This window comes from Myotis lucifugus, unplaced genomic scaffold, assembly GCF_000147115.1.
Source record: "Myotis lucifugus unplaced genomic scaffold, Myoluc2.0 scaffold_31, whole genome shotgun sequence".
In the NCBI taxonomy this organism is placed as follows: Eukaryota; Metazoa; Chordata; class Mammalia; order Chiroptera; family Vespertilionidae; genus Myotis; species Myotis lucifugus.
Window position 1 is genome coordinate 865,104 of NW_005871079.1, and position 12,737 is coordinate 877,840.

At 48.4% G+C, this 12,737-nt stretch overlaps 1 protein-coding gene across 7 annotated transcripts in view; it reads right to left on the minus strand.

The window, feature by feature from the left end:
- The window catches only part of KLF9 (Kruppel like factor 9), a 55,785-nt gene extending 48,618 nt beyond the window's left edge, over positions 1-7,167 (minus strand). Inside the window, exons 1-2 of one of the 7 annotated variants that reach the window (XM_023752350.1) lie at positions 6,471-7,157; positions 2,758-3,190 (exon numbers count right to left, since the gene is read on the minus strand). In XM_023752350.1, the coding sequence (XP_023608118.1) occupies positions 3,126-3,190; positions 6,471-6,975 (570 nt within the window). In that variant the 5' untranslated portion in view covers positions 6,976-7,157 and the 3' untranslated portion in view covers positions 2,758-3,125. Of the gene's footprint in view, positions 1-2,757; positions 3,191-4,246; positions 6,059-6,469 lie in introns of those variants that run through there. The other 6 variants (XM_023752351.1, XM_023752346.1, XM_023752348.1 and 3 more) reach the window with 6 other exon arrangements.
- Positions 7,168-12,737: the final 5,570 nt, after the last annotated feature.

A 12,737-nucleotide genomic window follows, 5' to 3' on the forward strand; every position in this document is an offset into this window, starting at 1 on the left:
AGCAGTCCTTCATCCGCTGGGTGAGATTCCAACAGCGGGCTGGGCCATCTTTCCTTGGAATCAAGGGAATTTTAACCTCTTGTTGGAAAACCAAGAGCAATCCCCTTAGGGCAGTGGTTCTCAACCTTCCTGATGCTGCGACCCTTTAATACAGTTCCTCATGTTGTGGTGACCCCCAACCATAAAATTATTTTCGTTGCTACTTCATAACTGTAATTTTGCTACTGTTATGAATCGTCATGTAAATATCTGATATGCAGGATGTATTTTCATTGTTACAAATTGAACATAATTAAAGCATAGTGATTAATCACAAACACAATATGTAATTATATATGTGTTTTCTGATGGTCTTAGGCGACCCCTGTGAAAGGGTCATTCAACCCCCAAAGGGGTCGCGACCCACAGGTTGAGAACCACTGCCTTAGGACATCCTTGCAGTCCTTAGAAACCATCATCCTGTGCAGCTAGAGGCCAAGTGCAGCCCTTTGCTCTCTTCTCGAATGTAGATTTTTATTTTTTCCTACTGGAAAAATACAGTGGGGCCTTGACTTATGAGTTTAATTCGTTCCGTGACGGAGCTCGTAACTCAAATTACTCGTATGTCAAATCATAAAGTGAACGAGTGAGACACGTGATGCTGGGCTGATGTTGTGGCATTCACTGTGACGTTCGCTGCGCGCAACTAGCTGGCTCGTAACCCGAATTTTAGCTCGCAACTCAAAACAAAAAATCAGCTGAGAGACGGCTCGTATCTCGAGAAACTCGTTAGTCAAGGCCCCACTGTACATGGATACATGAGACTGTGTGTGGGGGGCGCGGACGAGAGGCAGGGGTGTTATTACCTCTAAGGGGCCAAAAATTAGATCTTGGGCAGGTGAAAAAATTCTCAGCTATTACAGTAGTTTGGGGCACAGTATATTGACGGCTCTACAATATACTAAAATGTAGTGGGGGAGAACATTTATGGGAAAAAGTGTCTAAAGTCTCAAGGGAGAGAAAATAGAAAAAAAAAAAGGTAGAATGACTGACTATCTGTAGCCCTGTTTTGCTCAATGGGTAGAGCGTCGAGCCACAGACTGAAGGGTCTTGGGTTCGATTCCAGCCACATACCTCGGTTGCAGGCTTGATCCCCAGCCCTGGTCAGGGCAGGTGAGGGAGGCAACCAATTAATGCATCTCTCTCACATCGATGTTTCTCTCTCTCTCTCTCTCTCTCTCTCTCTCTCTCTCTCTCTCTCCTCTCCCCCTACCTTCCAATCTCTCTAAAAATCAATGGTCTCTCTCTCTCTCTCTCGTGAGGATTAACAAACAAACAAAAACCTATCTGTATAAGCCCCACCCAGGCTTAGCTGTAAATCTATCTTGGGTGAAGGATGTCAGGCTATGAAATACCATTCCAGGTCACTTTAGGAAGTCCTCTGTAAAGAGGGATGGGACAGAGAGAATGTCACGAGGAGAGAAGGTGGTAAAGACTGGGCAGGGGCTAGTAAATGGGCTGCCTGTAGCCCACTTCTGAGATAAGGCTCCTAGCCTAGGGCTGTGGCTACAGTAAGACCTTACCCTGTTCCTGAACCCCTGCCTCCTGGGCAGTGTTAAGTGGGTCCTTCTCACATCTTTGATGGCACTGGATTCTCCTGAACCAAACCCTTGACTCTAAAGGTTCTAGCAGTAATTAAGGGAGAAGAGTACAGGAGGTATAGAGCAAGCCTGGCATAGAGGAGCAAAATCTACAAACTTTAGTCTCAGGGAAGGAACATCCCAGCAGAGTTTGAGTTGGACATTCCTAGAGAGGCCAGAAAATCTATTTCCCATATTGGCAGAGAACTGCCACGGTGGGGGGTATTCAGGTCCCTTCAGCCAGATAGTTTAAATATTGCAGGGAAATGTTCAGACAGCGTTAAGGAGAAACAGAAGCAGCCACTCTTGGGGTGTTTACAGCTCTTGTCTCTCCTTGTTGCACATAAACTTCCTTCTGCCCTACTTAAAAAAAAAAAAGTTTAAAAAAATTTTTTTCTGCAGAACTGGAGTGTGATGGCTGGGATTTTCAGAATCCTGTAAACAGTGTTATCAAGCTCAACCTGTTGTCACCAATAGAGGACAGATGACTTAAGTCCCACCAAAGAGAGTAAAATTGCACCTGGCATGGAAATGAGGCCTAAGGTTTCTATCATTGAGATGTCAATCTAGTGCGACTCCACCTCAGGCACTTCTAATGACTTCTGACCTGGAATTTTGTAGTTTTCTTTCCCCCAAAGATACTCCCCACCCCCAACATATGTATATTCTATGTACAGGGTGACCACAATGTCAGGATAACATTTTCTTAAAATCCTCACCTGAGAATATTTTTCCATTGATTTTTAAAGAGAGTGGAAGGGAGAGGAAGAGACAAGAGAGATGGTGAAACATCAATGTGAGAGGCATTGATGGCTGCCCGCGACCAAGCTGGGGATTGACCTGCAACCCGGGTACTGCCCTTGACCAGGAATCGAACCCACGACCTTTCAGTGTGCCTGCCTGCACACTAACCACTGAACACACTGCCCAGGGCTGGGTGGTGGTGTTGTTTTTATTGATTTTAGAGAGAGGAATAAGAGAGAGAAATATTGATGTGAGAGAGAAACATGGATCAGTTGCCTTCCATAAACACCCCGATCGGGGATCAAACCCGAAACTTAGGCATTTGCCCTGACCAGGAATCAAACCGCCAACTTTGGTGTATGGAATGACACTCCAATGAACTGAGCCACTCAGCCAGGATGGGGTAAACTTTTTATAAGTGCTCGTGGGAAGGTTGAAGGGACACAGGTACAAGGAGTAGGTATGGGGGGTAAGTGGGTTTGAGTGGATGTTTGTGGAGGCTAGTTTGGCGTGTATGCTGGGAGGTTGGGGCGTGTGTTGTGTGTGGATGTGGGGACTGTGGGGGGCGGGGGGCGGGCAGTGACCTGGGTGTGGATCTGTGGTGGTGTGCCAAGATCAACTAAACACTGGTTGCATTTTCAGATAATATGCTCGATATGTTTTCAGGCCAAGTACTCCAACATGTCTAATTGTTCATATGAAACATTACAAAGTGTCTAAAATGTCTGGAAAAGGAGTGAATTTGTTGTACTTTTTTCCAGATTAACCGTGGATCCACTGCTTAACCTTTACAGGTACATCACCTGAGAAGATAACTGATCTAGAGGCTGAAGAAAAACAAATTGGACATAGTATCAGAAAATGGAAGCTAACGTACAATTTTAAAAAACTTGATCCTGTTTCCTAATTTTGAAGACCCCTAATCACACAAACTGGAAGACCCAGCATTTCTTGCAGGACTACTATGTGTGGAATCCTATTAAGTGCTTTATCGATATTATCTTATCTTTGCACAAGAACCTTTTCATTTAGTGATACTACCCTGTTTTGTGGATAAGAAACTGAGGCTCAAATGAAGCAGAGGTTGCAAAGTTAAATGCCAACAGAGAAGATGTAAATGATTAAAACAAGGGGTACTGCCCCATAAAAAGATCAGCTCAAGCCAATTGTTGCTAAGCAGGAATTCAGGCCCAGTATTGCCAGATCGTTCGATTTTTCCAGAGAAGCCAGAAATCTGGATTCGTGCCGAAATCCTCTGATTTTTAGATACTGGTAACTAAGTTTCTTAAACCATGTGCTGGCCAAGGCAAACAGATATGCAAAGCAAATTCAGCCTCAGGCCTTGCAAACTCTGAAATCCAGTAACTTGCTTAAGGTCTCACAACTGGGGAACCAGAGGACAAATCAGAGCACAGCTCAGCCTACCTCAAAAGCATCTCTTCTCTTAGGACGGTATAGCTGTACTGAATTAAATGCAATTTTATTTAAATGACTCAACTTCTAAGCCTGTGGTTCTATGGAAGTGGCAGCAGTAGGAGGCTCTATAGCAGCGGTTCTCAACCTGTGGGTCGCGACCCCTTTGGGGGTCGAACGACCCTTTCACAGGGGTCGCCTAAGACCATCGGAAAACACATATATAATTACATATTGTTTTTGTGATTAATCACTATGCTTTAATTATGTTCAATTTGTAACAATGAAAATACATCCTGCATGTCAGATATTTACATGACGATTCATAACAGTAGCAACATTACAGTTATGAAGTAGCAACGAAAATAATTTTATGGTTGGGGGTCACCACAACATGAGGAACTGTATTAAAGGGTTGCGGCATTAGGAAGGTTGAGAACCACTGCTCTATAGGAAGTGAGCAAGCAGCCTAAGGGATTGTTGCTGGGCCACAGGGAGCAGGGGGTGTGGCTGGAATTTTAGCTCTTACAACCTTCACAGAATGCAGACATTCCAACCCTATCTCCCATCCACCTTCTGGATTTACCAGTAATATCAGCAGAAGGAACATCAGGGAGCTCCTTACCCACCCCAATGACAATCTAACTGGAAGCTGCATCTGAAACTTGGGAATGCAGGAAACTCCTACAAGTCTCTTATTTTAAAGTAGCCTTTTTTTTTTTTTTAAAGCAGGAGTACCCTCTGACCATATTTAGATGCTGAGGTTTTGTTCTACCATGTCCTGGTATTACAGAGCTCCAGAACATAAACAAGACACCTGCAATCACCATATCACTAGTTCCAAAAGACTGGCTGTAGCATTTAAAACAGGACTAACATTTCACTCCGTTTTCCACTCTTGACTGTGTGAAAGGTTCTCCTGAAACAGCTGAGCTGACTTGCCGTATGGAGAATTAAAGAGCACCACGCATGCATGCACACATAAGCAGCCATTTCTAGAAATGCCTGAGGAAAATCACTCAGCCGAATGGTCCAGAGTGTTGGGAATCTTTTTTTTCCCGGGTCGGATAGACTCAGGTAGCTCCCACAGAAGCGCTGCGGGCCTCCCCAACTGCACAACTGGGCAGCTCCCTGAAGGAGAGCGTGCCTTTGCTCAAGGTGGCAGTGGGTGTCCATGTGAACAACCGAACTCCGGGAACATGGCTGACACAGCCAGGCCCGCCTAACAGCTGTCGGTGAGTAACACCCTCGGTTAATACACCCCACTTTCACCCCTGGCAAGCCACATTAAAGGTCACATCCCCCAATTCAGGCACGTGTCTGTCAACAGCCATATAGACGCGAACTTTAAAATGTGCTGTTTTATGGCAGCCTAGATGACAACCCCAAACAGAACCTGATTTTGCATGAACCACGAAGGAAACTGTTTTACTCCTGTGCCAGCAGCCACCTCCACAAGAAGCATTTTGCAAAGGAAGTAAAATACGAGATGCAGATATGTAGCCTTTCTTTTAAAAAAGCAAAACAAAACAAAATCAACCAATTATCACTTTAAAAACCACAGGCCCGGGGCCTGATCTTAAAAGTGCCAAAAATTACACAAAAATGACAACCTTCTAAAAGTGGTGTCAGGGCAGTGGGGAAAGGCGCTCCCTGGGAAGACCAAGCCCCGTGCTTCCTTGTCAGAACAGCAGCTGTAAAGGAACCTCCCTACAGATGGTGAGGCCGCATGGCCAAGTGTCGGCGCTTCCCCACTTTCTCAGGACGTTCCGCAGAACCCACAGAACTGGCTGACCCCAGCCTCCAAAGCCCATTTTATCCCGCAAGATGTCTTCTTAGCCACATTCACCCGGCCAGCCCTGCCCTTCGCTCTCCCTCGGAAAGACCATTCCTTGGGGCCTCCAGAACGTTTCAACAGTCATTATCCAGCCATGACCTCCAGCAAGGACCACACCTCCTCCTCCCGAACTGCTCGGTTCAGGGTGGAGGGTGAACCCGAAGTCACGTGGGGGGAAGGGGGGAGGAAATCAGCTCTGAAACCTCCCTCATCAAAGAGGCTAACCAGTCATGAAGTTAACCCACCAACCATTCCTTGATCAACCTCCTCTTGCTGCCTGAAGCAGTGTTCTTTTAAACCTCTCTGGGGACTCTTGGCCAAATTTAAAACCACCTTGGCAATCCCTGAAAAGCAGCAGGCATACAGCTAAACGAGTCCTTAGTCATCCTTAAAAGGTTCCATCCACGTAAAGAGTGCCGCTTCTCCCAGGTTTTGGGCCACTTCCCTGCAATCCCACAAGAGAATCAAATAAAAGGTACGCCATTTGGCTCTCCCCTCACCCCCACCCCCACCCCTGCCAGCCTCTGCCCAGGGAGGGTGGCCCCAACATCGCCGGGTGCGGGAGCCCTGGGGGCGGGGCAGCACCACTTCCCGCGAAGCCAGGCGCCGGGGCTCGCACCCAGCACTCACTCCGCCCGCCAGCGGCACGCTCTCCGAGGCTCCCCGAGGCTGGGGGCAATTAAGGGGAGTGAGCTGCCCGTGTCGACACGGCCCAACTATTTAAAGAGTTAAACAGCATCTCATCCGAAATGTTTGCACCCTTCGGGCTCGGTGTGGTGTCCTCGCCGCCCGGGAACGCTACCAGGCCAAAGGTTAACCAGCCCCAGAGGTCGGTGGGAGAGGGAGGCGCCGCTAACCTGTATGCACTCTGTAATGGGCTTTGAGATGGGAGGATTTTCCATAGACTTTCCCACAGCCACTGTAGGGGCACTTGTGCCTCTTTTCGGAGGCGTGTTTCCCCTTCGCAGCCACTCCAGGGTGGAGGAGGGAGAGCGGGCTGGGCGCGCCGCCAGGATCCTGTCTCTCCTCCGGGCTGTGGGAAGGACTCGACCCAGATTCGGTGGTCACGTCGCTATCGGATCCCATATCCTCATCCGGACTCTCCAGACTGTCGCTACACACCGAGGGGGTCTGGATGGGTCGGTACTTGTTCAGGTCCAACAAGCTCTTGGCGATGGTGACCAGGGTGCAGTAATCCTTCCAGGTGTCCCCCGGGTCGCCGTGCTCCTTGGTCACCTCGCGCTCCGGGAGTCGCAGTCGCTCGGCGTCGGGAGCGCCCCCCTGCTCCGGCACCGCAGCGCGGTTCGAAATGGAAACCAGACACTGGGCAGCCACGAAGTCCATGTAGGCGGCCGCGGACATGGTGCGGGCGGCGGCGGCAGCCCCGGCGGCGCGGTCAAACTTGGCGGTGGCGGCGGAGGTTCGGCTCACCCTGCCCTGGCCTCGGACGACGAACGCGGCGCGGCGGCCAAGGGGGCGGGGGCGCAGGGCGCTTCCGACTCGCAGGAGCGCCGAGGCGACCTCAGCCCCTCATCTTTACGTAACCGGCAGCGCCTCCGCACGCCGCCGCCACGGTCCCGAGCGCCGCCGCGCCGCCGCCTCTGGCTGCCGCGCTGTCCTGCGCCCGCGCGATCCCCCCCGACGGGCGCGCCCACCGCTCCAAGCCGGCTTCCTTGGAAAGATGCCACACGTGGCGGCCGCAAGTTTAGTCGACTGAATACGCCCCCGAGGCGCCGGGAGAGGAAACTGCAAGAGAGGTACACGCCCTCCTCCGCCTCTCCCTGGAGTCAGAGACCCAGGACCGTCACCCGACCACCCCGACGCGGGTGGCGAGGGTCGGACCGAGCGCCACGTCTACGAGACACTTTTCCCCCTCGGTCCCCGGACGGTTTCTGAGCCCCTGCTCTGGCCGGTCCGCACCGTTTCGGCATTCTCTTGCTCAGTAACAATTTCGCAGAATCCCATCACGTCACAATCCAAACCCCCTGCAATTGGCCAGTGGGGAGGGTGATTCAACTCTGTTTACTTTCTCCCCCTGCCAGTGAGGAGGGCCTTTTGGTGGAGAGGTGCGTCTAGAGCTGAGGCGTGCGGCCAATCCGACAGTTCTGTTTCGGTGCCTCGTGCTACCCCGACAGCCACGAACGCTGACATTTAAAAGGGTAACAGCCCGGGGGCTGGAAAGGAGCAGGCACTCATCCTCTGGAGCGCCCCTGGGTCCGGGGGCCGGCCCAGGCCTCCTGGCTCCGTCCCAGCTTGCGGAGCCGTGGGACTCGCGTTCCCTAGGCTCGCTGGTCGGTTGCGCCCCTTCTTGTGGCAAAAGAGAACTTCTGGTGCGGCGCTTCCAGCTTGCAAACAGTTAAGTGACTTCCTGCAAACGCGACAGTCCCAGCAACCAGCCTTCCAATGAAAAGTAAGTTGGTTGATGTCACTGACATTGGCTCAGCCAATCAGAAGGGCGTTCCGAAAGCAAGCGCTCAACACTTGTAAATGCTTGGAGCTGTAGTGGAACTGGACACATCCTTGTATTTTGTGTTGTTGGTGGTAAAATTGAGAAATGTTTGGAAAGGGATGGGTGATGAATAAGTGCAATCTGAGTCTATAAACACAATCGAGGAAGTAGCAATTCTTTTTTTTTTTTCAGTTTTGGTATGCAATACACTTTTGGAAAGAATTTTAGTAGTCCTTCCATCCAATACATGAACGATGACCAATTAATTTTTAAAATGCCAAGCTAACAAAGTTCTGTTTTAAAGCACAATCTTCATCTTGTTTGGCTATTCTTACATGGAAGCACCCCATCATTGCTTTTGTGATACCTCCAAATTCCTCTCCTTCCCCAGTGCAATGTATTCTAAATCAGTTTTTTTTGTTGAAGTTGTAACCCACCTTCAAATAAATGGAGACAATATCCCTCATTTATGTAACTTTAAAAAACAACAACACACCATCCTTAGTTCATTTCCTTTCCCCAGACCCCTGCATGATTGTTAAGGCATGTTTTCTTCCCTCCACCTTCACATATGTGGAGACTGGGGACACAGAGAAGTGGCTTGTCTACCTTATCTGGTAGATAGTGACAGAACTCAATTGAAATCATAGATCTCCTGATTTCTAGCTCTTTGAGCTTAACAATAACTGAACTCTTTGGTTTGGTGAAATATTAACTATGTTAAACAGATTCTTAACTGTAACCAGCCAGAGATCCTTAGCCATTGAATATTGTGGCATTACTTGATCAACAATTAGTATGGGTCTTAGAGTCTGATTAACTCAGTTTGCCTCTCCCTCTTAATGAATGATGGGGTTGTTTTCCATCTTGATAGCTAAGAAAAGAATCTAGGGCTAATGTCTCTTGCAGAAGGCTTTCTGTCAGCACAATTGATTAAAAATACATTCACTTTCCTAAGTGGGTGTGAGAGGTACCTGCCTCTATGTGATGCAGATCCAGTGAGATCCAACCATGACTCCCACTGGCTGTTAGCCTTTGTTAAGAAAGTAACACCAGGTTCTTGCTCTCTAAAGGTAGGATCTCAAATTAATTGTCCCAGTCGGAAGGCTAGTGTAGTTTATTTTGCTTTTGCTTTTGAAGTCGTAGAGGAAGATACTGCAGTAGGTGACTACAGGGGAAAGGGAAGTATAGAAACATGGTGCTGGTCAACCAAGAATATCATCACCATCATAGTAAGATAGGTACATACATCATAGCATGTAAAAGTGAAGCCATCTCAGGTTTCTGGTATTCCAATCCCCTTAATTTTAGGAAAAAAAAAATTCCCTAAAGCCCAGGAGAATTTGCCTACTTCATGATTTTTCTGGGACAAATTCGGTCCCCAAGGATACATGACCACTTAGCAATTGCACCTCTGCATGCCTCTTTAAGATCCTGCACAAATACCAGAGGGATCTCTCCACAGTCCGACTAGCACTGCAACTGGCATTGCACTGGGCATCTTCAGACAGCCCTAGAGTTAATCCTGGGGATATTCTAGAAAAGAAGGAAAATAGGTATCTTTCCTTGATGATTGCAATCCAGGAACTTGAATTAATCAGTCACCACAGTTTTTAAAAAATAAACTTTCCCTTCCCTACTTCTTGTCCTCTTTAATTCATTTTCATTTAATTTTGTTCAAATGGAACATAAACCCTGCGCTCTTCCAACTCATTTATTTCAGAATTATAAAAAGGAATAAAAAGAAAACTGAGATTTCATACACGTGAATTTCTCACACACATTTGCAAACATAACTGCTGCTTGACTTGATTTATAATACCTTTTTAAACCCAACAATTCGAAAATTATAGACAACTCTCTTCCTCCTTTTCCCCTCACTCACTCCCCGGATATTTATGTTTCTGTCAATAAGCTAGGCATGGGGAAGTACAGAAATAAAAAGGCACCCTGTTATCAATAAGGCTTATAAGTTAAACATATATAATATATATATGAAACCGGACATCACATGGGTCCAGGCTGCCTGTCACTACTTGAGCCACTTAAGCAGAGACAGGGTTGAATTGAATATGAGCGTTTTATTTTCCAATATTGCAGGCAACAAGGGAGAGCAGCAGGTCATGCACAAAAATCTGCTCTGTCTCTCTCCTCTCTCTACAAACCAGCTGCTTATATTAGGTAGAAGGACAAGGATTACATGGGGAAGTAGGCAAAAGGAATAAGAATGGGTATAATGGTTACAGATTACAGGCAATGGGGGCTGGGAGTTGCAAAGGGCGCCTCTGGGACTCCATTGTTAATCTTTCCTTGATGATAGGCGGTTCTCAGGTAAGGAGAATGGACTGCATTTCCCGGTTAACTCTCCCTCCCACCCCTAACATCACAAGTAATAATTCCTACATTGGGATTTATTTTTCTTGTATTTTCAACAACAGGTTTTCTTACTGTTTTGGGATGCATATTATAAATTTTATTATTAACACCAACTTATGCTGTTTTGCCAGCATGTGATTGTCCTAATTAAAATTCTGGCAGAATAAATTATCCCAAATTAATATGAATCATTCCTAATTACAATGAATAATTTACCAGTAAAATATATATTACACCACATAAATATGAGGTCTGTTTTCCTCCCAAGTTAATCTTTATAAATATACATTTCAAATCCACACAAACCAACTGGGAGGAGTAGGAGAATTCAAAGACTATAACAGTGTTTCTAGTTTGTAAATGTGCATTTTCCTCTCTAAATTCTTCCTAAACCTTGGCTTTATTATCCAAGTTCTCAAGAACAATGGCCTCCTGGGCCTGAGATGAGCTGTGTTACTTTAGGCAACCTCATAGAGCTATTTCCCTATTTGTTAATTAAATGATGGAATTAAATTAATGCACCTCCATAGTTCCTTCCAAACTCCAAATATTCCAGGGGTCCTCCCCCCCCCCACAAAAAAAAACCCTACGGAAAAAAACTGGGCAAGACTTAAGTTCTTTCAACACCAATTCATTTGCTGTGCATCTATACAAACAGCTCTTCATGGCAGTGAAGGTCAGAATACTTTACATCAATATTTGATGGGATAGCAGGCACAAATATCAATTTGTTCCAAATCCCTTAACTTTCTTCTTTCATTTCATGGTCTTTCTTTCTCCAGGCTAGTTTGTGGGAAGTGGCCTAGAGAATCCCCTCGTTTTTCCTAGATAAAGTTTTCCACCCAAGCCCAAAGTGAGGTAGGTATTTCTAGGCTGAATGCAACCCATTCCCAGGCCCCTTCCCTGGAGACTTTTATTCAATATGAGCCCAATGCAGAGTTTCCCCAACTAGCCAGGGTAGAACTAATCCCCCGAGTTTAATTTAAAATATTTATTGCCAGGTCTCATCCCTATCCAAAGCCCTGGGAGGTTTAGGTTAAAATCACACTCCCGAGGCACTGGGTTCCGCCAACTCTTGGCGTTTCTCATTCTTTCCTACTGGGAGGCGTGGACGGTGCCGGGCAGAGCAGCCAGCCTCCAGGCGGGAAGGAAAGAGAACAGATGGCTCGCTGGGGGTAGGGGATCACGTGTCAGACCTGCCTCTGGGCTGGATCCAGACTTCTTTCTGGACCCTGGCCCTTCGGGTACAGAAGCCTCGCCTAGGCTCTCAGGGCAAATTTGGGGGAAAGCCGTGTTCATTTTAGTGTAAACCGGGGAATGAGAAAAAAAGGTGAGTTTGGGGAGGAGGGAGGCGGACTTCAGGGATCGGGCTTGCAACAATGGCGGAGTGCCTGGATTTGAAATACAATCAGGTAAAGCCCTATCTGGTGATACATCCCTGGCCAGAGCGACAGTGAACACCCCAGGGGCTGGAGAGGGAGGGGGCTCCGGCCAGTGCGAAAACTTGCACGACGCCCTACTTTGCTCTCGCCCCACTTAGCAGCCTCCCGCACATCTCCAGGCCTCTCCTTTGCCGAGCAGAAAGGCCACCCGTTCATGCATATGCAGGAGGATAAGTTTAGCTCGCAGCCCCCCGCGCCGGGAGAAGCCCCCACGCCGAGCTTGGTGAATCACCCACGCTCGGGGGCGGGCGCAAGGCTCCACCGAGACTGGCGGGCCGCTCAGCCACTGGCGAGACGCGCGCCCCGGCCTGGCATCGCCCTTTTAAAAGTCTTCCGCAGGCGGCCACCGCAGCAGCAGCCCGAGGAGGCGAGTTCATCTGAGGACAGTCCCAGTTCTCAGAAATCCCTTCCCTGCTGGAACATCAAGCTCCCTTTACTGCAGTTGAACAAACTGCCCTAGATTGGGGGATGAGGAGCCCGCCCCAAACTCGTGCAAGGAGCTCCGGGCGCCCGCGCCCACGTGAGCTAACCTTGAAGTTAGTCCCCGCACTCGGGCGGGAGGCGGAGGGGGCGGGGCAGGTGGTGGGTCCCTCCCGATCCAGGCCCTGGGGTTTGCACCCTCCGCGTGAGCGAACCGCCCCCACCATCCTGTTTCATAACTGGCGAGCTGCATTTTTTTTTTTTTTAACTCTCTGGGGTAAGATAGGTGTGGGGAAGGTTGTGTTGGGGAGTGGGGGCGGGTAGGGAGGCATCTTCCGGGTCCACCACGCCCACGAGGAAGAGGAAAACCCCCCTGCAGTCCCCCCCGGGAACACGGCGGAGTAGGGTGTCTGGATGACATCAGCTTCTAAACATAG